Genomic DNA, 25,456 nt, shown 5'->3' with positions numbered 1-25,456 from the left:
TCCACAGAGCTGAAGAGCAGATGGACTATACACCTTGCCTCCACTGAACTCACTAAACAAAGCCCACTGGCTTGGGACCCCCGTGTGGCCACTTGAGCTTACAGGCTGGTAGCAGCCCTGTATTTCCTTGGGATGGAGATCCCAGTGGTAGCAGGCAGGCCTGTTGGTTTTGCCGGTTTGCAGCTCTGGCCCCTGCAGTCTTCAGGCTCTGGAGAGAGCCAAAAGATTGAGAACTAATGTAACCCCCAGCACAGCACAGCTGCCTTATGGAGAAATAGACTGTTTTCCCCATGAGTCCTGCCTCTGCTACCTCTTACTGGGCAGGGCCTCCCGACCTGGGACGCCGGCCACCCCAGCCCCACCTAGGCTCTTGGCTGGTAGCAGCTCTGCACTTCCTTGGGACAGAGCTCCCAGAAGTAGCAGTGCCACCATTTTTGCTGCTCCACAACCCCCACTCCTGCTGAGCTCAGGCTTGGGAGGGAGCAAAGAGATTCAGGACTAACTCAGGCCTCCAGCCCAATGCAGCAGCCTTACAGAAAAGTGCCCAGGCTGTTCTCCATGTGAGTCCCTGCCACTGTTACTCCTCACTGGGCAGGGCCTCTCGACCTGGGAATCCAGCACAGCCACCTTGTCCCCACCTGAACACTTTAATCATTGGTGGCTCTGCATTTCTCTGGGGAGGAAATCCCAAAGACAATGCAAAACCTCTCTGCCATTGCAGCTGCAGTCGTACTGCCCTTACTGCCCTCAGGCTGGGGAAGGAACAAAGGGCTGGTCAAGTTACCAGCACCTCCAGCATGCCACAAACACCATACGGAGAGGAGCTCAGTTTCTCTTTCCTGGGAGCCTCTACTGTTCACCAGGCAGGGCCCTCAGCTCAGGACTGGCTGAGCGGCTGCCCTGCCCCTGGCTGAGCATTCCCACTGGTAGTGGCTCTGTGTCTTCCTGGGCTGGAGCTCCCAGTGGCAACTCACAGCCCCTCTGCCACTGCCACTGCAGTGGTTCTGCCAGTGCTGCCCTCAGACTGGGGAAGGAACAAAGAGTCTGAGGGCTTTACTCCCACCTCTACCTTTCCAGTTGCCATATGGAGAGGAGCCAAGTCTGTTTTCCCTGTGAGCCGCCGACCTTCTGCTCTTCACCAAACAGGTCTCCTGGCTCAAGCCCACAGCACAGCTGCACTACCTCCTGACTGAACATTTCCATTGGCAGTGGCTCTGCATTTCTCTGGGGTGGAGCTCCCAGAGGCAACTGAAAGTTCTTCTGTTACTGCCACTGTAGTGGTACTGCCCTTGCTGCCCCCAGACAGACAAGAAAAGGAACAAAGATTCTGAGTGCTTTACTCACACCTCCAGCTCTTAACTGCCCTAAGGAGAAGAGGCCAGTCTGTCCTCCCTGTGAGCCTCCTGCATCCCCTGCTCATCACCAGGCAGGCCCTCCCCAGTCCCCCAAGCTTGGGCTCAGAATGCAGTCACTCTGATTGTAGTAGCTCTGTGTTTCTCTGGGGTGGAGCTCCAAGAGACAAGTGGAAAACCCTCTGCCATTACCACGGCTAAAGGTCCCTGTCCTCATCGCCCCCAAGCAGGAGAGGACATGTAAAACCTGAGCTTGCCTCAGGGCTGTGGTATATAGCTTAGGAATGCAAAGTCAGGATCTGCAGCCAGCACTCAAGTAAGAGAGGAGCCCACACTGTTAGAGTGCTGAGAGGGAACATGGCTGCAAATGCACAAAGGAGCCATTTGGCTGACAGCCTGCCTACCAGCCATTACACTTACACACCATCTTCTAGATCACAGCCCAAATTTCAAAACCAACAATACTGTGCATATAACACCCTGTGAAACCAAGGACAAGAATTCAGCTACAAATGAAGACCCTGAACAAAGCCTTGGCCCTCTGAAAACATCCAGAAACAAAGTCAACTGACTATACTAAAATTACATCACAGTTAAAGGAAAATAAGCTCACACAGATGAGAAAGAACCAGCATAATAACTCTGGCAACTCAAAAAGCCATAGGGTCTTCCTTCCTCCAAATGACTGCACTAGTTCCCTGGCAATGGTTCTTAACCAGGCTGAAATGACTGAAATGACAGATATAGAATTCAGAATATGGTTAGGAATAACGATAATTGACATTCAGGTGAAAATCAAAACCAATCCAAGGAATCTAGGGATAACAATAAAATGATGTAATAACTGAAAGATGAAATGAAGAAAGAACCAACAAATTTGATAAAGCTGAAAATACACTATAAGAATTTCATAATACAATTGAAAATATTTATTATTTTTAAATTAATTAATTTAATTTTTTTTTTTTTTTGAGACAGGGTCAAACTCTGTTACCCAGACTGGAATGTATGGCTCACCACAGCCTCAACTTCCTGGGCTCAGGGGCTCAGGTGATCTTCCCACTTCAGCCTTCCAAGTAGCTTGGACTACAGGTGCATGCCGCCATGCCTGGCTAATTTTTTTGTATTTTTTAAAGAGATGGGGTTTTGCCATGTTGCCCAGGTTGGTCTTGAACTCCTGGGCTCAAGCAATCCCCCTGCCTAGGCCTCCAAAAGTGCTAGGATTAGAGATGAGAGCTACTGTGCTGGGCCAATTGCAAGTATTATCAACAGAATTGACCAAGCTGAGGAAGGAACCTCATAGCAAAAAGGTTCTCTGAATGAACACAATCAAAAAGAGAAAAGAATAAAAAAGAATGTGCAAAACTTCTTAGAAATATGGGATTATGTAAAGAGACAAAATCTATGACTCATTGGCATCCCTAAAAGAGAGGAAGAGAAACCAAACAACTTGGAAAATATATTTGAAGATATTGTCCATGCAAATTTCCCCAACTTCACTAGAGAGGCCAATATTCAAATTCAGGAAATGCAGAGAACCCTGCAAGATACTGTATAAGACAACTATCCCCAAGACACATAGTCATCAGATTTTCCAAGGTTACATGAAAGACAAAAATATTAAAGGCAGCTAAAGAGAAGAGAAAGGCAGCAAAGAGAACCTCATCAGGCTAATGGCAGACCTTTCAGCAGAAACTCTACAGGCCAGAAGAGACTGGGGGCCTATATTCAGCATTATTAAAAAAAAAAGAAACTCAGCCAAGAATTTTATATCCAGCTTCATCAAAAAAGGAGAAATAAGATCTTTACAGACAAGAAAATATTAAGGGAATCCATTACCATCAGACCTGCCTTACAGGAGGTTTTAAAGGAGCACTAAATATGGAAACATAAGACCGTTATGGCCACCACAAAAACATACTTAAGTACGTAGACCATTGATACTATAAAGCAACTATACAACTGAGTCTGCATAATAAACCAGCTAACAACAAGACGACAGCATTAAATCCTCACATATCAATATTAACCTTGAATGTAAACAGGCTAAATGACCCAATTAAAAGACCATAGAGTTGCAAGTTAGATAAAGAAGAAAGATCCAACCATATGCTGTCTTCAAAAGACCCATCTCACATGCAATGACAGTCATAGGTTCAAAATAAAAGGATGGAGAAAAATCTACCAAACAAACAGAAAACAAAAAAAGCAGGGGTTGCTATTCTAATTTCAGACAAAACAGACTTTAAGCCAACAGTGATTAAAAAAAAAAAAAGACAAAGACAGGCATTATATAATGGTAAAGGGTTTAATTCAACAAGAAGACTTAACTATCCTGAATAATATTTGTGTGCCCAACGGAGGAGTATCCTGATTCATAAAACAAGTCCTTAAAGATCTATGAAGAGACTATAACCATACAATAATATTGGAACCATACAATAATAGAGGGAGACTTCAACACCCTATTGACAGCATTAGACAGACCATCAAGGCAGAAAAGTAACAAAGGTATTTGGGACCTGAATTTGACACTTGACCAAATGGACCTAATAGACATTTATGGAACTCTGCACCCGGAACTAACAGAATATACATTCTTCTCTTCTGCACATAGCACATACTCTAAAATCGACTACACCATTGGCCATAAAAATTATTAGCAAATTCAAAAAATTCAGAAGTATACCAACCACATTCTCAGACTATATAACAATAAAAATAGAAACCAATACCATGAACATCACTCAAAACCATACAATTACATGGAAATTAAACAGCCTGCTACTGAATGACTTCTTGGTAAACAATGTAATTAAGGCAGAAATCAAGAAATTTTTTGAAATCAATGAGAACAAAGATACAACATACCAGAACTTCTGGGACACAGCTAAAGCAGTAGTAAGAGGAAAGTTTATAGTGCTAAATGCTCACATCAAAAAGTTAGAAAGATGTAAAAGTAACAACCCTAACACCACACCAAAAGGTCACAACTGGAAATGAGAAAATGTGGGCATCAATGTACATAGAAGTGTCCTTTTCTTTTCCTGTTGGGTCCTGTTCTTTTTCTGATAAAGCACCTGACAGGTACTCTACAGGAAATGGTATCTAGAATTGTGCCATGCTGTCAGCTAGGCCTTGGTCATCCATGTCAGGAAATGCAAAGGCGAGCAGGGCATGAACACATGCTGTTTGAAGCTAAGGCAAATGCCTGAGTCTGAAGTGGAAACCTCCTACCCTTCAAAGGTCTAATATGTGATGGGATTCTTCCAGGAGCTTGGACTTGCTTGGCCATTATGGGGGTAATTTCATCTGAAATATTATTTATGAGCAGCTTAAGTATCTATAAATATTCTGAACTTTGGAAAAATTAATTTGAGCCCATGACAAGCAAGTGGGTAATAAATGAATCATAAAGGCTGCTGTTTGAATAACGTATTTATTTCATAACTAGCAGAAGTCATTACATATACAAAACACCTACGTGCTGAAACCAGAGAAACTTTCATTCAGAGTCCATCAACAAAGACTAAGCGTGCTTACACTTAACAGACTAGATCCCACCATAAACATGTATCCTGATAATCATATGTTCTTTGTGTGGCCCTCTCACCTTCTGCTGACTCCTGCTCTGACTTTCTGGAGCGCACGATGATGGATGATGGTTGGGAAAGATCAGTGCCTCTTCTCCAAACACAAACCTCCACATAGCCAGCACTTTCATTGACGTGATATTCAGCATCCCCAAAGTGCAGGACAGGTTCTAGAGAAGCAAAAAAAGATAAACTAAGAATGCTTCAGCTTGCCTGGTGTACTGTCTCCTTTGGCCCTGTGTGAGCCTGGGCATTTGTCATAATTGTCAGACATGACGGATCCCATAGGTCTTGTTTTTTTATATAGCTCAGGGAGAACAAAAACAAAAACACACAAAAAACCACATCAGAGTCACATGCCATGACTTTGACTCCAGGAAATGCCATGAGATGAAGTCAGTTGGGATGCTATTCATTTTTCTAAGAACTTTCCATTACATAGAAGAGATTTTCCTACTAGGGAAAATTGGCCAATCAGCTGTAACTCAGGCAAGTGTGCTATTGTTTGGGAAAAGATGGTGGAGAAGTTAGAGAGGCTTTTTTGGCAGGGAGAAAATTGCTCTTCTTGTGGAAGGACAGTTGAGCCAGAATTTTGAGTTTGATCACGATGGCTATGGCTTTTCTTAGGGCATTTGCTGATTACAGGGACAGATGGAAATCCTGGGGCAGTGAATGAGGGGGAGGAGAGATCCTGTTAGCTGAGATGCCAGAAGCACTTCCCCAAGAGGCCAAGAAGTGGCTTCATAGAAAAAGAAGGCTGAAGCAGACCAACCAGCACAGACACCAGGCTTCAGCGGTGGGTAGAAGGGAATTGTACATCTTCTAAAAGGAGGAAGAGGTTGACAATGCGAATGTTGCTTTGGCCAAGCAAATACACCTATCCATACCCCGTTTGCTCTGTTCTAAAAAGTAGCTATGAACTTAGGTGATTATTTAAAGCATATACAAGACTTAGCTGTAACAGTACCTACTATATGTACTGTCATGAAAAAGGTTTTGAGATGAATGCTTTTGTTGGTTGTGACATCTGGAGGCAAAAAATGTAAATATTAGGAAGCAGATTCATCATGGAGGGACGACCCCTTGAGCTTGTCGAATGGAAAATTAGTTATAGAGATGACACCTTTGCAAACATACTGCAATGCATCAGGAGCATATCTGAATTTAAATTCAAATTTTGGAGGCTAGAAATCAGATTTAGTAAATATTTGCTTCAAGGTGTATTTTAGTAGATCTCTTAACTGCTGAGGGAGTAGTAGTAGTAAAACTGCTGAAAGTTTTCCCATGGCATACAAGACCTCTCCCAATCTGATTTGAGTCCATTTTTTCTGGAATCATCTGGTGCCGTACCCCACTCTGTGGCTTGTGTCCCGGTTATGCCAAAGAGCTCCCAATACACTGAACACAGCATGCATTTATGAGCCTCCATCTTTGTTGGTGATGTTCTCTGAGCTGGAATGTGCCAATTTGGCAAATGCCTACTCATTTTTTTAAGGCTTTGATAAAGAGTTGCCTTCTCTGGGAAGCCATATTTATTTCCTCAAGAAATAATCATTCTTCACTCTGTGCTTCCCTAACATTTCAAATAGTTCTATAACTGTAGTAATGGAACACACTTGCAATTTGCTCACCTCAGGCATACAGCAGGCAGATGGCCTGCACTCAGAAAAGGGTGGTGGAGTCATTCTTTCTTTTCTTTTTCATGAACATGTAGTAATTGTACATATTTATGGGGTACATAGTGGTGTTTTGATATATTTATGGCATAGTGATCAGGTCAGGGTAATGTGCATATCCCCTTCTTTCTTCTCTTACCAATAACTTTCTCCTCATTATTGCTAATGGGTGTTTCTGATGCCTCCACGGTTGGGACAGGACAGAAGGCGGAGAGGCAGGAGTAGCAGAAAAGTTATTTCTTGAACACTTTCATGGATGTCAGTACTCTTTGGTCTCGGAAGATGGAAGAAAAGCTGATTCTGTTTATCATGGACACTTTTGCAGGTTCTTTGGCGATCTCTCACTCCCACAGTTGGGTATCTCTTATCTGCAGTTCTCTTGATCAGGATGAAACAGCTCTATTCTGGCTGGTGACTTAATCATTCCTCAACCTATTTAGCATTTGGCAGTACCTCTGTTCAGCCTCTAGATGGCACCTTTGGACGCGACCTAAGACAAGTTCATTCCGGCTCACTCTTGTATGCATGGCTAACATGTGGTCCATGCCAACCTTCCTGCATCCTCTGCCTTGATAAACTCCAGGAATACTGCTTAACCCCAATGCAGTCCCTCTCTTTTGTTCATCCACCAAAGCAGCCAACCAGTTTATCTCCCACATTGAGATTTTCCAGGCAGAGCCAGATCCCAGTTCACTGGGTTCTCCACATTGCAGGTGGCACGCATACCTCCCAAATGGTCTCCTTCGAGCCCCCTCTCTTGATTTAGCATCTCTTTAAAGTGCAAAAATGTTAAATACATTCTAACATGCTGTCCTGTGTTTTTATCAGAGCCTTATGAACTGTTCTCAAGGTCAGGGACCATATTCTATATGCCCTTGTATTTTTAGTGATGCAGTGGCTAGCATATTGACAAAGTCTCAAAAATTCGTCAAATGGACAGTTTTAACTCTCTTCTGATATATTTTGAACTTATTAAAAAGTTTTTTGAAAAAAAAGTCTGGACAAAGTTACCTGCATTTTTAGCAGAGGAATTCTATTGTGTGGCATTGGGGAAGGGCAAGAAGTGAGAAAAGTAAAAAAACATTTGCATCAGTTATACTGTTGTTCAGAGAAAAAAATGTCAGAACTCAAGCCTCTGAATACACTAAGATATAAGACATAAGAGGAGGATAGTGACACTTGGAAAAAATGTCATGAAATTATTTCTAGATGCTCTAGGTATTGAGTATCAGGAGATCTGTCAGAATAGAGAAAATAGCTCCTCCATGTAGCACAGAAGAGTTTCCAAGTACTCTTTACCTTAGCTCTGTCTGAGAAACTGAGATGCTAGCAGTGATTCTAAAGGATGGGCAATTAGGAGAGTATGATGCTTTGACCACACCATATTTATGTTAAATGGATTCCACAGCCATAGATGAGTTTTAATCTCCTTTAAGAGAGAATGTCCTTTACATGAGAATAGGAAAAATAAATACGATGTCAGAAATTAAGCTCTCAGAGAGATAAGATTATCATTTAAAATGAGTTCAGTGTTCATATTCAGAGACATTTAATGCCAAGTTTTGCAGGTGAGGTAACAGAAACAATGTTGGTAAACTGAGAAACCATACAGAACAGAATGGATACCAACAGATGGAAGATAGAAAAATATTTTTCCAGTTGCCTCAGGATAGAAAACAGGTTCTAGAAACAGACTGGTAGGCTTAATCTTTAGAAAAATTCTAGAACTGCTTATTTAAACAGGTTTTGAATTCTGAGAAAAGAAATATAATGCCCATTGGTTAGTATTGGTTCTTTAATATCAGATTTGGCAAAGTCAATTCAATGTTTTTTCAAAAAAATATTTTTTAGTTCAGTTCAATAAACATCTATTGAGCATCCCCTATGTGCTGTAAGCATGGTGCTAGTTACTGGGAATGTAAAGAGATATACAGTCTTGTTTTCGAGATATTTTTGGTATAACAGGGCCTCCACACCAGTTCCTTCTTTAGCAGAAAGGGGCCAGGCACGGTGGCTCATGCCTGTAATCCTAGCACTTTGGGAGGCCGAGGCAGGTGATCACGAGATCAGGAGATCGAGACCATCCTGGCTAACACGGTGAAACCCCGGCTCTACTAAAAATACAAAAAAATTAGCCGGGCGAGGTGGCGGGCGCCTGTAGTCCCAGCTACTCGGAAGGCTGAGGCAGAAGAATGGCGTGAACTCGGGAGGCGGAGCTTGCAGTGAGCTGAGATCGCGCCACTGCTCCAGCCTGGGCAACAGAGCGACACTCCGTCTCAAAAAAAAAAAAAAAAAAAAAAAAGAAAAAAAAAAGAAAAAAGAAACTGCCTTTGAGGCTCAGGAGTCCTGGAGAAAATAAGGTGCTATGTCTTTAAAAATTAATGAGAATTGACCAATGAGAGAGGTGGGAAAAATAGGTAGAGTGGCTAGTAAGAACAAAGACACATAAACATGAAAAACATCTAGCATTTAGGAAGGGATGCAAGAACTCGTTTATTGGTAGTGTGTAAGGTGAGAACAGAGGAATGGTTGGAATGAATTTAGAGAGAAAGATAATCATTTTAGGTAGATGGCACTTGACATTTTAGATTGTATAGAATGTGGAAACCAATTTTAGGCAACGAAAAGGTGTTTGGGTTTTTGTTTTCTGTGTATCTGTCCAGTGTCAGTGTGGGCCATGAATTTAGGAGGAATTAGTGTAACCCATTAGAAAGGTATTGCAATTATTCATGTGAGACATGATGATGATACTACTAGTAGGCAGTAGTATTAGTGATGGAGTGGAAGAGGTGAATATAAGAAGTGCCCTGAACAGCACACAGTGACTAATGCAGCGGCTTCTAGGACGCCCTGCAAATTTCTAGTGTTTGTGGGTGGGAGTGGGAGGCACTAGCTCAGCTGGGAATAAAGCAGGTGGAACAGTGTTGACTGAGGGTAAGAGAAAGAAAGATGATGAGTTTGATTATAGGTGTGTTGAATTTGAGTGGCCTGTGGTGCATTTAAGTAGATATTTCGGAAAAACCCTTTCATGCATGAATCTAGAGTTCAAAAATCAAGCCTCACAGTGGCTCATGCCTGTAATTCCGGCACTTTGGGAGGCTGAGGAGGGGGGATCACTTGAGACCAGGAGTTCGAGACCAGCCTGGGAAACATAGTGAGATCCCATCTCTACAAAAGAATAAATAATTAGCTGGGTGTGGTGCACATGCCTGTAGTCCCAGCTTTGTGGGAGGCGGAGGTAGGAGGATCACTTGAGCCCAGGAGATTGAGGCTGCAGTGAGCCATGATTGTACCATTGCACAGCAGTCTGAGCAAAAGAGCGAGACTCTGTTTCAAAAAATAAAAAATCAAGCTAGGGCCGGAGATAAGATTTGGAAGTCTTAAGCATACAGATTGGGGTTAATCCTATATTAGATGGTATGATCGTCTACTATGGCTGAATAAAAAGAGGATCATAGCGGAGAGCATCAACCCTTGGGGAGAAAGACCGAGTGACAGGAGCCCCAAAAAGAGACCAAAAACAAACAGATGGAAAAATAAGCAAACAAGCAAAAACAAACAAGCAAAAAATAGTTGGCAAGATGGAGAGAGAGGAGTTTGAAACAGGAAAATCAAGAGAGTAAAGAATTTTGAGAAGAATGAGTGGTCACAATGTCAAACGCAGCAAGCATATCCAGAAAGATACATGTAAGCCAACAGTGGATGTCAATGGCAAAATCCCAAAACACATCATATGAAACTTTCAGCTGCATAAAGGAAATTAACTAGAGTGCCCATATGAAAGAAGATAGAAAATCTACTCAGGAAGACCTGCTTAGATAAGCACAGTTTTTATGCCAGTATCTTATAATTTTGACTACTGTTGCTTTGTAAATATTTTGAAATCAGGAAATGTGATGCTTCCAGTTCTGCTCTTCTTTCTCAGAACTGTTTTGGCTTTTAAAATCAATAAATAAATTCAGTACAGATGGAAAATACAAATCAACATACAAAAATCACTAGCATTTCTTTACACTAATAACAAACTATCTGAAAAGAAAATTAGGAAAACAACCCCATTTACATTCAAATACTATCAGAATAAAACACTTAGGCATAAACTTAACTAAGGCAGGGAAAGACTTGTACACTGCACTGAAAACTACAAAACATTGATAAAATAATTAAGAAGACATACATATGGAAAGACATCCTGTGTTCATTAAAATATCCATTCTACTGAAGGCCATCTATAGATTCAAATACCATAAACTGAGTAACTTATAAACAACAGAAATTTATCACAGCTCTGGAGACTTGGAAGTCTAAGATCAAAGCATTGGCAGATTCAGCATCTGGTAATGGTCCACCTTCTAATTCATAGATGTTGCCTTCTTGCTATACACTTACACGACAAAAGAGGTGAGGAGTCTCTTTTAGGTCTCTTACATAAGGGAACTAGTACTGTTCATGAGGGCTCTGCCTTCATAATCTAATCACCTTCCAGAGTCCACACCTCCTAATGCTATCATCTTGGAGGTTAGAATTTCAGCATATAAATTTGGGGGAGACACAAACATTCCGTACACTGCAGTGGCCCTCAGCATCTAGAGTATGGTGGGTTACATCAGTGGTCTGAGGCAGGTAGACAGAAGCCAGTGACTTGGGAAGGCCTCAGTAAAAATCAGAACATTTATGTGTGGTCACATCCTTTTCTTCCCTGCCCAGGTACAAGCTGTAATATCAGCTTGGAGCTGTTTTCTTTTCCCCTGCCCACTCACTTTGCACTGAGCTGGAGGCTGCAGCTGTGGCATGTGCTAGCTTGCTATTACGAACTCTAGTTTTGTTCTCAGTAGTAGCTTCTGGACATCTATGGTATGTGAGGTTGTTAGTGCTCAGTGAGAGGTGACACAGAAGCCAGTGTTTTGTGCATGCCCCTTATCTGAAGAGAGAAATATAACTTGGGGAACTACTACTTAAAAATCTAGTGGTTAGTCTTCACATTTTCTGAGTCATGCTGGCATCCAGCATGAGCTGGAGAATAGTCTGTGCCCTGGAGCAGAGGCATCAGAATTTTTAAAGAAGCCCTTAAATCTTTCCAACTGGTTGTAGTGGTCTTATTAAATCTGACAGTGGCTAGCATAAAAAGGAACAAAGTAATGGCATTTGCAGCAACCTGGATGGAATTGGAGACCATTATTCTAAGTGAAGTAACTCAGGAATGGAAAAGTAAACATCATTTTGTTCTCACTTATAAGTGGGAGCTAAGCTGTGAGGACTTTAAGGATACAATGGACTTTGGGGACTCAGGAAAAAGGGTGGGAGGTGGGTGAGGGATAAAAGAATACTCATTGGGTACAGTGTACACTGTTTGGGCGATGGGTGCACCAAAATCTCAAAAATCACCTCTAAAGATCTTATTTATGTAACCAAACACCACCTGTTCCCCAAAACCCTATTGATATAATAAAAGAAATGACAAATGCATTAGTTTAGACCTTAACCTTGTGTGCTTTCTATATAAAAAATAAAAAAGTTGTTTTGAACTTTGCAGTTGCCATTTAAACTATAATATGCTGTCAGCATAATGAGTCTAACAGTAAAATAATCCTAGGTCTACTTCTCCCAAGGTTACCTTCAAATATAAAAGTTGCAAAACTTCATAAAAAGATCTGACAATGGTTAGGAGAATATAATCCATTTTCTTTAAGATTCAGCATAAAACCTAAAATAAATGTAACATAACTAACAAATATGAACTGTATGTGATTAAATATCTTGTTTACTAAATACTAAATGCAGAAGAGCTTAAGATATCACAGAGGCTGAAAAGACCACGCACAGCCAACATCTCTGCCTGATAACTACTTTTTATCAGTGCTATCATTTCTATCTCAAGCAGGGGTGGTCACTGGTCACTTCATTCTGGGAATGCTCTTTTCTCCTTTCTGTTTCTAAAGTCTTTGTTTGTTTGTTTGTTTGAGATGTTGGGTAATGGCCTCTAAAATATTTTCTTTCATTAACTTTAAACTAAAAAATAAGGTCCAAAATTAAAATTATGATATTTTAAAAACCTGTAGCAATTGTTTTATTATACAACTCGCCCTAGAAAGCATAATGGTTCTATTTCTTCTGAACAGTTTCCTGGGTTTTTACAGCATAGCAATATATGCCTTTCACATTTTAAAAACTTTTATGTGTTGAAGTTTATCTTGGTCTATAACCATATTTTCAAAAAGTTGAATGTGCTGATATCACCAAAATGACACTTCGTTTATGCACAATTTTTTCCTTACAATGTTTTCTTAAATCTGTCAACATTCTGTTAGATGCCCATTTAATGACCAAGACACTAAACTAGCTGGTAATATTTGTAGGCAAATTTTATGCAAGTTTTCCAAATCCTACTGCCTCAGGACAAAATATATAACCCTCTGTGAAACTGGACGATTCTTTTTGTGGCAGGTTACTAGAGTTTTCAAATCACGTACTAAAAATTGAAAGAAAGTCTTTACTAGTTGAGCGGAGATAGTATAAAGTGCTTATACATAGGACAGACACATTTTTCAATTTTATCTTGCCCTTGATACAGGTCCAGTGGAAGTTAGGTTCTAAAGCCAGGTGAATAAATGTGAAGTTGCCATTCATTCAGTCAGCAAACATTTATTAGGCGGATACCATGGCCTCCACTCTCATGGAGCTGATGCTTTTATAATGGCTGTCTTGGCAGTGTGGGCCAGGGAGTCTGTTGTCCCTGGCCTGGGGTAATGTTAGTCTGTGGTTGCTCCTATACTTTTTCTTTTCTTTGTCTTACTCCATGATATTTGTCCTTATAAAAGTATTTCTTCAGGTGATCCATTTGACAGGGGATATTCAATCTCTGCTTAAGGAAGCTAACATTTCCTGGAGTCCAGCAAAATAGAATAAAATTCCCCAGCTCCATCTGGAAAAAAAAAAAAAACTTGCCCTTGAACAACTTGGGTACATCTTCAGGTTGCTAGATATTGTGTCATCACTTGGCCTAAATGAAAACATGCTTTCGTTACAAGATGATGTATTTGACTCTCCTCAAAAGGAAGCATTATTGGTATCTAACATGTGCCTAGACTGGTAAACTATATGTAAAATCCTAAACCTGGGAAATGAACGTGTGCTTTTCCCAGTATTTTCTCAAATAGTCGCTGTTGAAGGACACATGTTTTATTTCTGACTGAAATGACAACTAAACTACTGCTGGAGACACACCACACACAGGAATTTGACAGGTGGCTAATGCTTAGAAACTCAAATTAACAGAATTATCATTTTATGTCATTATTCTTTAAAAATTATAATTATGTGGGGAGTGCACTAATAATGCTTGTGGTTGCTTCCTCAAGGCCAAAATAAAATGATACCATTCAAAGGGATCATTAGACTCACGAGTGGCAAAATCTGAATATCTCTAGGGTAGGGACTAAAGCAGAAGTATCTCCCACAAAAGTCATACACTGACAGCTGCCAAATGAGTGCCCCATGGGGGACTTGACGATGGGAGGAAGTCACACCTCAGAATGTTACAAACCAATACCTGCTCAAAATATCATTAACTCTGACAGGAGATTCTGTCAGAGTTAAATATCATTAACCCTGGAGATTGAGCTGTTTTAGGGCACTCAGTAGACTCAAGCTTGGGCTTAAAGGAATGTGACCAAGTGTAACTTCAGTAGAGTCAGGCTGGGTTAGCATGGTTACATCTGCAGCATGGCCGACTGTTTTGTGCTGTATTTAAAGGAAAATGGCTTTAGCTGAAGTTAGCTCTGCATGAAACCTAGAAAAGAGCAAGCAGCCAAAAGAAGGAAAAATGGGTTACCTGTTTCTAGCCATCTTAAGACGAAAGGTACTCTGACCTTGGATGTTTACTCTTCAGGACCCTCAGCATTTATTTGCCCAGGATGGAGATAGCTGTATTGGCTTGATGGGGTTTCTCAGATCCCATCATCATCAGTTTCCTGCTTATGAAGTGGTTGCCCCGTAGAGCCTCCTTTAAGGAGAGAATCTATTAACCAGGGGACTCTGCTTTTCAGTTTTCTTTGACTTTGGTTTTCACTGTAATTTATAATTTGTCATTTTGGCACATACATCATGTCTCTTGTGGGTCTGCATCCTGTCTCTGTGCCCACAGACAAAATTGAGCTTCTAGACCTCTGACTCTGTCAGGCCATGGACTGCAGTGACGAACCAAGGAACTGCTTCTACACGGCTGGGAGACATCTAGGTAGTTTTAGAAATCTGAAAAGAGTGTTACATCACTTTGCTTTGTAAAGAGATTGTGCAATGTACATCATCTTATGAATATCTAACCTTAAAATGATTTTGATACGTTTTCTCAGATTTCTAGGATAAAAATCAGTGGCAATCAGCTGTTATTGTTTGTCTCATTTCTTTTCTCCCAGTTGTCTCTGACTGTGATGACCTCATATGTGAAATGCCAAATGCAGTCTGCACTTTAGACATAGTTGATCAATTTAATACATTCTGTAGCCTCAGTAGAATGACATATTTCTGAATGAGGAATGCCAGATAAAGGAACAACTTAATGAGAATATGTTGATTCAGAAATAATTTGTATATTATCTATATGAGAAAGAAAAAAAACCTTTTTATCTGAGAAATGTTAGTCCCTTTAAGTTATCCAGCCCAGAGAGGCATTTAAAATGTAACACCTGTCACATCCCACTCCCCCTTGAGCTAAATAATATACTTCTTGAAGTCACTTGCTATGGGGACTCTAAGCAGCCATAAAATGTCATACACCCTATAATTCAACAGTGTATAGCCAACCACCAACCAATGTTATTTCTGTAAACCAATGAGAATTCCTGACAAACAACTTTTTGTAATTGCCTTCTGATACAGTTTGGATATTTTTTCCTTCCAAATCTCTTGCTGAAATGTGATCCTCAGTGTTGGAGGTGAGGCCAGGTGGAAAGTGTTTGGGTCGGGGGTTGGCTCTCTCATGAACATCTTGGTGCCATCCTCAAAGTAATGGGTGAGTTCTTGCTGTATGAGTACCCACATGATCTGATTGTTTAAAGAGCCTGGCACCTCCTCCCCTCTCTCTGTTGCTTCTCTCTTGCCATGTGATCTGCACATGCCAGCGCCCCTTCCCCTTCTGCCAGGAGTGGACCTTCCTGAGGCCTTCACCAGAAGCAGATGTTGGCACCATGTTTCCTACATTCCACAGAACCGTGGCCCAAATAAACCTTTTTTCTTTATAAATTACCCAGCCTCAGGACTCCTTTATAGCAACACAAATGGACTAAGACACTCCATCTCCTGATTTGCTCCTTTTTCTCTAAAAACTTGAGCCTCTTCTTCACTCTCTGGAACACTCTCCAGGGCAACCTGGACGTTGTCCCGGGCTGCAGTCCTCAACCTTGGCTCGGATAAACTCTATATTAATTTTGCCTCAACTTCTTCCTTTTAGGTGAACATATTCAGGATACTAATAAAATACTTAAAAGTTATCTATTTTTCATTAATTATTAATATCTTAAGTGATAAAAATAAGGGCAGATCTCAAATCTCAGGGGTGCTGAGAACTCAAGAGCACAACCAAAATCACTTAGGAAGCTCCTGAAAGGTAACTGGAAGCCAAAACTTGAGAACTTGCCTCCTTTTAAAATTAAATAATATTAATAATTTTAATTAATAATATTATCAATATTTTAATTTTAATAATTATTAATAAATAATTATTTAATAATTAATCATTAATTAATTAATATGTAATATTAATATATAATATATATGATTAATATATAATGTTAATTAATATATAATATATATGATTACTCTATAATATTAATTAATATATAATATATAATATTAATAATATTAAATAATATTTAGTGTGACTTCATGAACAAATCACACAGATGACCATGTATGTGGATTCTAGCATTACATTTTAAGCTTTGCAATGTGCTTGATCCTCAATAAATGTTACAGAATCTGAATGCAAGTTCCCACAATCCAGTAATTATAAATAATGATTTGCTCAGATAAGTATATAGCAATTCAGATTGTGAATTCACTGAACTATGAATCTTCCATCATTATTTCTGTGCATATTTTTTTCCTCCATTAAGAAGGCTTAATTCATTCAAGGATAATCTAATTAAAGATCGAATTGGGTAGGATAGAAGGCAGAGATAGACTTCGTAGTCCTGTACTAAGCAAGTGGCAGGTCACTACGAATGTCTCTTGAATGAATTATCTACCTGTTAAGAGTCTACTAAAACCATTTCAAATAACATTGTAAATTAATCATTGGATCATATACTGGATTTTGTGTAATTTTCTTCCTTTCTCTGTTTTTTCCTTCTTTTTTATATTTAATACTGGAAATTTTCTCAAGTTCTCTTCTGAACATTGGAGGATTTAAAACTACCAAGTTTTAAGTAAAAATTAAGTAGGAATATGGCAGGGCGCAAGGGTATAATATTTCTTCAAGAAATAGATATTAAGACTTCTACTTGTTTTTACATATCCCTGTATAAATAACTACTCTCACAGTTAAGTACAATGTAGCTCATCTTATTAACTTTATTGTTCACCTGACGGCTTTGTTATTCATACAATGCTGTGGCACTAACAAAATTCAAGTGTTTTGGTTTCATTTTTGGAATTTAATTAGTGTTATTCTATTGTTTCAGTGGCCACTATGATTCGCAGATGTAACTTTACTATTTGAAATATAAACAACAGAGTCAAAGAGAGAGAAAAATGTAGCCAAAGTGGTTTGCCAGGATATGCACTGGATTAATTAAGAAAGTGGTGATTACAAAGAAAGCCATTTACATTCTTTATTCTCTTCCTTCCTCTGACTTTCATGTGCAGCCAATAAAGACACTATCATTTCAAATTCCTACCACTTAACTCCAAATACTGAGAGGCAAATAATTTACTACTTTATAAGTGAGCAAAAAGTCTCCTTTTATTATCTTACAATGTTTATTTACTTGCTACTTCATAAACAAAGTGGTAATTTAATGCCATTTCTATTTTTCTGAAAAGTCAAGCATACCTAAATGTGTTCTTGGGTAAGTTACTTATACTGGCTCATGGTTCTTTTTTCCCTTATGGCCATTTTTCATTTCTACACAGACATTTGCTCAGCCTACGAGATGACTGGCAGAATGTACCAGCCCCTTTTATTTCAGATTTTTGTTCACTTATTAAGTAGCATGTTGTTTGCATCTCTTTCTTCAAAATTTTTACCGATGAACAATTAGATTCTTTGTTCAGTTGTACACACACAGCCAGCAGGTCTCCACATAAAATGAGACAATGCTACAGAGCCCACAGTATTTAAACAGGATCAAGGTACATTACAAAATCCTGTTGTTCACCTGTGTGGAGACAGCCAACATCAAAGGGCTGGCATCTGCTCCAAAGTATCTACTTTTTGACTATGTGCATATGAAAACATGTTCTTCAAGGGTTTGCTTGCTAAATGGTACCTGTGAAATTACTATATTATGGAATATAGTAACTTTTTTTTTTTTGCAAACACTTGAAAAAAGCTGCAACCCTTTTAAACTAACAATGGGGTCAAACTTTGGTGACTGGTGATTTCCTGTGGGTTTTGAACATGAAGGTAGCTTTTCGTTATCAGAAACACTAGATGGCCACCAGTATCACTGCAGTTAGTAACTTTAAAAGGAAGAAAATATTATTTGTGGAAGATTTGGCCATTTCTTAGGGGTAAATGCATCCTACAACCATATCACTGAAGGATCATAGTAGAGTGCAAAAGAGTTATGGACTCAGAGGCAGAAATCTGGGCTTTAACTGACTGGGCAAACTGGAAAAACCACTTAGTGTATTTAGCCTCAACAATGAGGAGGCTGAACCACATGATCTCTAGGTCCTTTTTTATTTCTAAGATTTCATGCTTCTATGAATCTAGAAGGATTTTTATCTATTTCTTGTCCTTAGCAAGATTTACGTACAAACAACTTAGGTAATATTATATTGTATATTCTCTTCTTAGAAGTATTCCAAAAAATATCTCTCCACTGTATATTTTGATAGCTATAACTTTACCAGAAAAATTTTCTTAAGTTTGAACCTGAGTTGCAATGGCTGAAAGTTATTATTAATATCCTTTATTTAGTCTCTAGGAAAACTCCAGAATAGTGTTCCCCCCTTGATTATATAATGGTTGTATTCTTCACTGCTGCATCCTCTGTGCCTAGCAGAGTTCCTGACACATGGTAGGGGCTCAACAAATGCTTTTGGAACTATATACATTAATAAACAAGTAGTTCTTCATAAATGTAAAGCATGAGGATTATTATTAATCCTATTGAATAAAAGAATTGGCCTATGGCATTCCTGCACAGTCTTGAATTGCATTCTTGATATCTCCTCATTTATGACTTTGCTCAAGCTGTTTCCTCCACCTGAAATGCTATTGTCCTTCCTTTCTCTATCCTCAAGTTCCACCTACCCATCCAGACACAGCACAAATGGTACTTTTTTTCTTGAGTTCTTCCAGCTAGAAGAAATCTCTGCTTTTTCTTGATTCCCTTTGTCCTTCATCTGAGCCTTCCTTGCCTTAATCACTTTTTACCTTGCTCTGCAGTTGGTTCACAGTGTTGCTAGAAGAGGAATTGAAGATTTAGGAAAAGGACATGCAGTCAGAAGGGGGAACTCAACGATTAAGAGTTAGGTTGAGCATCCTTGACTTACACTCAAATGTTCAATACTCTTGCAGGATTATGAGTGTAGAAGAGAAGGCTGTATTTGCTTAATGACAAGAAGAGATCATCTTTTCATTTCATTTCCACACCAGTCACTAAATTTTCTACTTATAAACTGGTTTCTTATATAGATGTTTCCTCCAGAAACAATACTGATGGCATTAATTTCCTTTTGTTGCTGTAATAAATTACCACAAATTTAGTGGCTTAAAACAACAAAAATTTATTCTACTACAGTTCTGCAAGTCAGAAGTCTAACTAAAATAAAGGGTGTTGACAGGGCTGTGTTCTAACTGGAGGCTTCAGGAGGAAATCCATCTCCTTGCCTTTTCTAGCTTCTACAGGCTGCCTGCATTCCTCAGCTTGTCATCCTTTCCTCCAGCTTCAAAGTGCATCACTTCAACCTCTGGTTTCAGTCATCAGCTTCCCTTTTTCTCTGTGATTCTCTTGCCTCTCTTTTATAAGGACCCTGCTGATTACTCTGGGATCACTTGGGTAACTCAGGAAAATCTCTCCATCTCAACAGCCTTAACTTAATCAGATATGCAAAGTCCCTTTTGCCATGTAAGGTAACACATTCACACTTTTGGTGGTTAGAATGTGGATATCTTTGGGGTCCATTATGCAGCCTATATTAATGACCAAAGAGTTTGGATGTCTGCTCTTTTGACAGCCATTCACTTGTTATTATATAAACACTAATATTTTGGTTAAGGAGCTCTCTCATTCTTTTTTAAGGTGGTCCCCAGAGTCACTTCAGTTCTGAGCATACCAACAAAGTCATATAATGTCACCTCACCTGAATCCCATTAAATTGCTTGTTTAGATCTCATATATGTTGGGTGCTTTATGCCTGTCTCTAGTTTTTGTAGTTTTCAAGTAAGCTCTGGTGTTTGAGCCTATTCTAATTGTTAGGTAAAGAGCTTGCAGAAAACATACTTCTTTTTTTTTTTTTTTTTTTTTTGAGATGGAGTCTTACTCTGTCGCCCAGGCTGGGGTGCAGTGGCTGGATCTCAGCTCACTGCAAGCTCCACCTCCCGGGTTTACGCCATTCTCCTGCCTCAGCCTCCTGAGTAGCTGGGACTACAGGCGCCCGCCACCTTGCCCGGCTAGTTTTTTGTATTTTTTAGTAGAGATGGGGTTTCACCGTGTTAGCCAGGATGGTCTTGATCTCCTGACCTCGTGATCCACCCGTCTCGGCCTCCCAAAGTGCTGGGATTACAGGCTTGAGCCACCGCGCCCGGCCAAAAACATACTTCTTATTGAGGAAGAAGAGATAGAATAATTGAAGGTCAGACAACCTCATCGTGTTTGCTTAAAATTTTCAGGATAGTTTTAAAAGAAATTTCCTTCTAATTATCTGGGTAAAATCATATAATACACTTGCTTATCAAAATGTAACTCAATATGTGCTTGCAAAATGTTAGAGCATGTCCAGCGTATAGACATATCACTTCAGTTATATGTCTTCTGGCACTTAGCTTGGAAAGAATAGCATGAATCAAACAGGGGTAGGCCTTGGAAAAATAAAAGTCAAAATGGATAGCTTAAAACGCGAGACCATTCAAGTTCTTGCTTCACTAATTAACTCCCTTTTTTACTTGTTTAGAGCAAAACTTTGACATATATTTTTCTAAGTTCATGACAAAATTTTAATGGAAAAACTCAGCCTACAGGATGCATCATTTTTGTGTATTGGTGGTGTTTATTAACTAATGCCTTCTTCTTAGAATGACTTAAGAATCATAGAATTATGGAGTGAAAGGGTTCCTAGAGACAACCTAATCAATCCCCTTATTTCATGATTGGGAAACAGAGCCCCAGATAGCTCGACGTAGCCAAGGTTACCCAGAGAGAGTGTGTCTCAGGCTTAGAATCCAAGTCTCCAGGCCCCCAGCACAAGCTTTTCTGACTCTGTTGTTCCACTTTTGATTCTCTTCCTTTTCTCTACCATTTCCTTCATTGTGTACCTTGACCTATTACTAGCTCCAGTAGAGAAGAATAACGGAGACTGTTCTGACGCCAATCTTTCTGGCTAAGAAAAGGTGTGGTAGTGAAGGGAAAAGGGATTTGAAGCTATGTGTTTACAAATTTCAACTTTTCATGTTAATTCTTCATCATCATGGAAAAGCAAGCATTGATTATAAAAAGAAGGATATACTGTGAAGTAGACTATGTAGAAAAATGTTAAATAACTTTCCCTTTCTCCCTTCTCACTCTGCCTGGCTAACACCTTCTTGGTCTGTAGTACTCGGTGTAGGTAAATCTTTCCTAACGGCTTGGTAAGAGATAGTCGCTTTAGCAATATCCTAATCGTAGCCCTGTAATTAAAAAAAAATTCTAATCTTTTAAGCAGGCTTCAGAAACCACATAATGCCATGTCATCATTTTTTTTCTTTCAGAGTGTCCTCATTTCTCAATTTGTTTTCCATATTAATCAACTAGACTTGACCATGTAGGGATTTTTCAGATGTCTCAACCAGACAAATTTACTCAGATTCTACTTCTCTTCTGTTGGCAAATCAGCAGATACTTTTTATAAGATAATGTGAGTAGCGTTTCTCTTTCCAAAACAACTTCTTTCTAATGAAACTGGAAAATCAAGGCTAATTTTCCTATTGGACACTTCTTCCTATCTCTTTGGTTTAACAGAAAATATATACAATTATACATTTCCATAAAGGAATATATTGAAAATTTATTCAAATTATTTTAAGAAAAACAATCTTTGTTTTAATTCCAATGAAGAAATTTTTGAAAAGTACATGATGAAGAAAGCATGGATCTCAGGGCCTATCCTTATCCTTAGCTCTTGATACTTGTAAAGATGTGTTTCAGAACTGAAATTAGTCCTTGAAAATTCTTTTTTCTTTATAATGGAGCAAAACTAGTCTACTGAAAATTTCAGAGATCTGGTCCACAGGGTGAAATATTCCCAAGCAAAGCCATTTAGGAGATTAAACAACAAACAAACAAACAAAAGGCCACTTTCAATCTTGCTCATATTTTCCCTTGTTCTATGGTTGTTATGAAGACATAATTTTAAACAGAACACAATAGTACATGATAAATTTACCGTACCTACCTGGAGAGTATAAACTGTTCAAACTTTACAAATCTGTGTTTATCTCTTGGCACAGCTCTCAGTTTAATGGAAGCTTTGTGATGCATCCATAAAGCAGTCACATTAATTTTGGGTCTGTAATAACAGCCCAGCCTAACCCTTCTTAGATCTGAGCTCAGCAGCTCACAGCCACTCAAATCCTGACAGAAGCATGGTTGAGAGATGAAGCAGTCAAACTAATTTGAGAGTAGTAATAAAACAGTCTGATCCTGGCCCTGTCTTTATTACCATTTTCTGTTAAAAGTGCTCCTTATAGAAAGGGCAGGTGAGACCTAGGAAAATCATACTGGGCTTGATACTTTATGGCATGTCTGGGAGGGGAGGGTTGGTGTTTAGGAATGAGGTTCCCCTCTCTTCTCTGGCTAAATTTCAGCTGGGATCCCCAGGGACTGGAGCAAACGCCCTGCTAGGTAACCATAAAAAGAGGTCCAGATGCTGACACACTGGGCTCCATCTTATCCTTGTGCTGCTTAACAACTCATGCACTTGCTGTGAGGGATGATCCTTGTGCTGCTAAGATGAAGGTCCTCTTGGGGTAGTCCTGGTTGGGTAATTAGACACTTGACTTAGGTCCTCTCCCTGGCTTCCTTCTAAGTCTTAGGTCACCTCCTTGGGCTGTGCTTTTTCTTTTGTCAAGTTAAGTCATACCCAAATATTTAATCTTCCTGCATGGCTGTTTTGTCATTGGTGTTGGTGATGTCTATGTATTTGAAGAGCTACTCACAGTTTTTGGAGATAAAAGAACATCGAATATTCTTTTAAAAGATAATTTAAGCTACATTGGCCTTTCAACTGTTGGGGGAAAGTGTGAGAAGGCAGCCACTGCCAAAGGTTGGGAAGCAAGAAATGGACTTACCATCATAACGATCAGCCAGAATAGTGACCTTAGCGGTGGGGAATCTGGCTCCCAGCTGTCCTCCCACTGGCAGCCTCAGTGAAACACTGAAGGATTCCTCCTCTTCATAAAGGGAGTCATCAATGATCAGGATCCGGCAGGTCTTCTGTGTCTCGTTCTTGTCAAAGTGGAGGATGCTGGTGTGGTCTTCTGGACGTGAGATGTAATCAGAGAATAACACTGTGGAAGAAATCGTACCTGTGGCAGAACCTACAGCAATGTGAGAAGGAACAGGGAAGTTGAGAAGAAATGGAATTCCAAACAAGAAGCCTGTTTGTTTTCTTTAACGCATTTTTAGATAATAGCTATCTGAATGATCCAACACACTTACCTCTTATGCTCACAAATATTAATATTGTAAGAAGAAAGCTTTTGGAATAGACTGTGGTATTTTGACATGATCTAGATTTAGCAATTTTTAAATAGAGTGTATTGAATAAGGTTTGTTTATATTAGGGGCTAAACAAACAGGATCACAGGATGCTAGGGCTGGCTTAGCTCAATTATTTCATATTACAGATGAGAAAACTGAGGTGTAGTGAAATTAGGACTAGAGAATCCACAGCATGAAAATAGTATAGATTTTTTTTCCTGCTGTGCTCTACCCACAGCGGCATAGCTGTGAGCAGCATCTATGTAATCTGATCATCACACACCCTAACTAGAGTTCTTTGTATCACACCATAATACAGCCAGAAAATTATATCTTATTTTACAAGGAGTGCAAGATTGATTAGAGGATTTCAGTTTAGAATCAGTGTGTTTTAAATGTTATTTTAATAATTTACTTACATTAAAATTCATCAACGTAAATGCACAGTTTGAAGAGTTTTGACAAATGCATATAATCATGTGACCACCACCACAATCATAAAACGTTTTTATCCATCCACAAAAGTTGACTTGTGTTTCTTGCAATCCATCTCCTTCCCTGTCTCTCAGGCCTTGGAAATCACAAATCTGCTTTGCGTCATTATAGATTTATTTGCCTTTATGAGAAATTTCATACAAATGAAGCATATGTTTTGATTCTTTCATTTAGCACAATGCTTTTGAGATTCATCCATGTACCGTGACATGTTTTCCCTTTTATTGCTGACTACTGTTTCCCACTGTGTGGCTATACCACAGTTTGGTTATCCATTTACTGGTTGATAATTTGGGTTATTTCTAGTTCTTGGCAATTGTGAGTAATGCTTTTATGAATATTCAAGTACGAGTCTTTGAGTGGGTATATATGGGTTGGTGCAAAAGCAATTGCGGTTTTCCCATTACTTTTAATAGCAATAACCACAATTACTTTTGCACAACCCCCCAATTTTTTTTTCTAGAATACTTAGGAGTAGGATTCCTAGGTTTTGATGCATTTTTGCAGTTTTAAAACAGTAACACATAGGCTTAGGGCTAAAAGACTGAAAAGTATTCTTTGTAATTTAAATGATTTAGGCAGACCAGATTTAGGCAGAACAAAGACTACGAAATAGTAACCTATTATACCAGATAGGAAGTTTTTGAAAAGTATAAATATTTCCCACCATACCTCACTTTAATAAGAAGCAATAAGGAGATGATAGTGAGATTCTGGACTGGATGCTCCAGTCTTGTAAGAGTCTTTCTTGCTTATAGCTATGGTACATGCATATATGCATGATGACCCCAATGCCCACTGTCATCTAAACATCAGTACAAGTTGGTGTCCATCACTGCATGTTGCCTGTATAGATCTAAGTTGCTAAAACATGACAGTGGTCTCCAACTGACTTCAGATGCTTTGCTCGAAAGGGCACTGACTCACAAAGTATTTCAGAATGGTTTTTTATTTGAAAGAACAAAAATTTTAGAATTATTCGGAAGTAACAAATGGACTGTTTTGTTATTCTGGAATCATAAAAATTGTTAGAGCTGGCGAGTTGATGAGAATAAAATGTGTTTGCTAGGTCAGAGGGCAGAAACTGATCAAAATGGACAGGCACAAGGGGGACTATCACTTGGTGGGGAGGCTAGCTGAGTTTCAGTGGTAGTCTATGCTTTGAAACCTTATTATTTCATGAGATTCCTTCTCTGGGGAAACCTATGCATGAAAAA

At 39.3% G+C, this 25,456-nt stretch overlaps 1 protein-coding gene and 1 long non-coding RNA gene across 4 annotated transcripts in view; one reads left to right on the top strand and one right to left on the bottom strand.

Moving 5' to 3' along the window:
* LOC105473256 (FRAS1 related extracellular matrix 3) overlaps positions 1-25,456 on the bottom strand; it is a 109,200-nt gene that overhangs the window by 3,397 nt on the left and 80,347 nt on the right. The window contains exons 6-7 of the mRNA XM_011726959.2: positions 23,333-23,581; positions 4,966-5,115 (exon numbers count right to left, since the gene is read on the bottom strand). Of these exons, the coding sequence (XP_011725261.2) occupies positions 4,966-5,115; positions 23,333-23,581 (399 nt within the window). The remainder of the gene's footprint in view (positions 1-4,965; positions 5,116-23,332; positions 23,582-25,456) is intronic.
* LOC139362317 (uncharacterized) overlaps positions 1-25,456 on the top strand; it is a 109,824-nt gene that overhangs the window by 31,541 nt on the left and 52,827 nt on the right. The gene's annotated exons all lie outside the window — the stretch shown is intronic.

This window comes from Macaca nemestrina, chromosome 3, assembly GCF_043159975.1.
Source record: "Macaca nemestrina isolate mMacNem1 chromosome 3, mMacNem.hap1, whole genome shotgun sequence".
NCBI lineage: Eukaryota > Metazoa > Chordata > Mammalia > Primates > Cercopithecidae > Macaca > Macaca nemestrina.
Note: the sequence above shows the minus strand (reverse complement) of the source record. Positions and strands in the feature narration are given on the sequence as shown.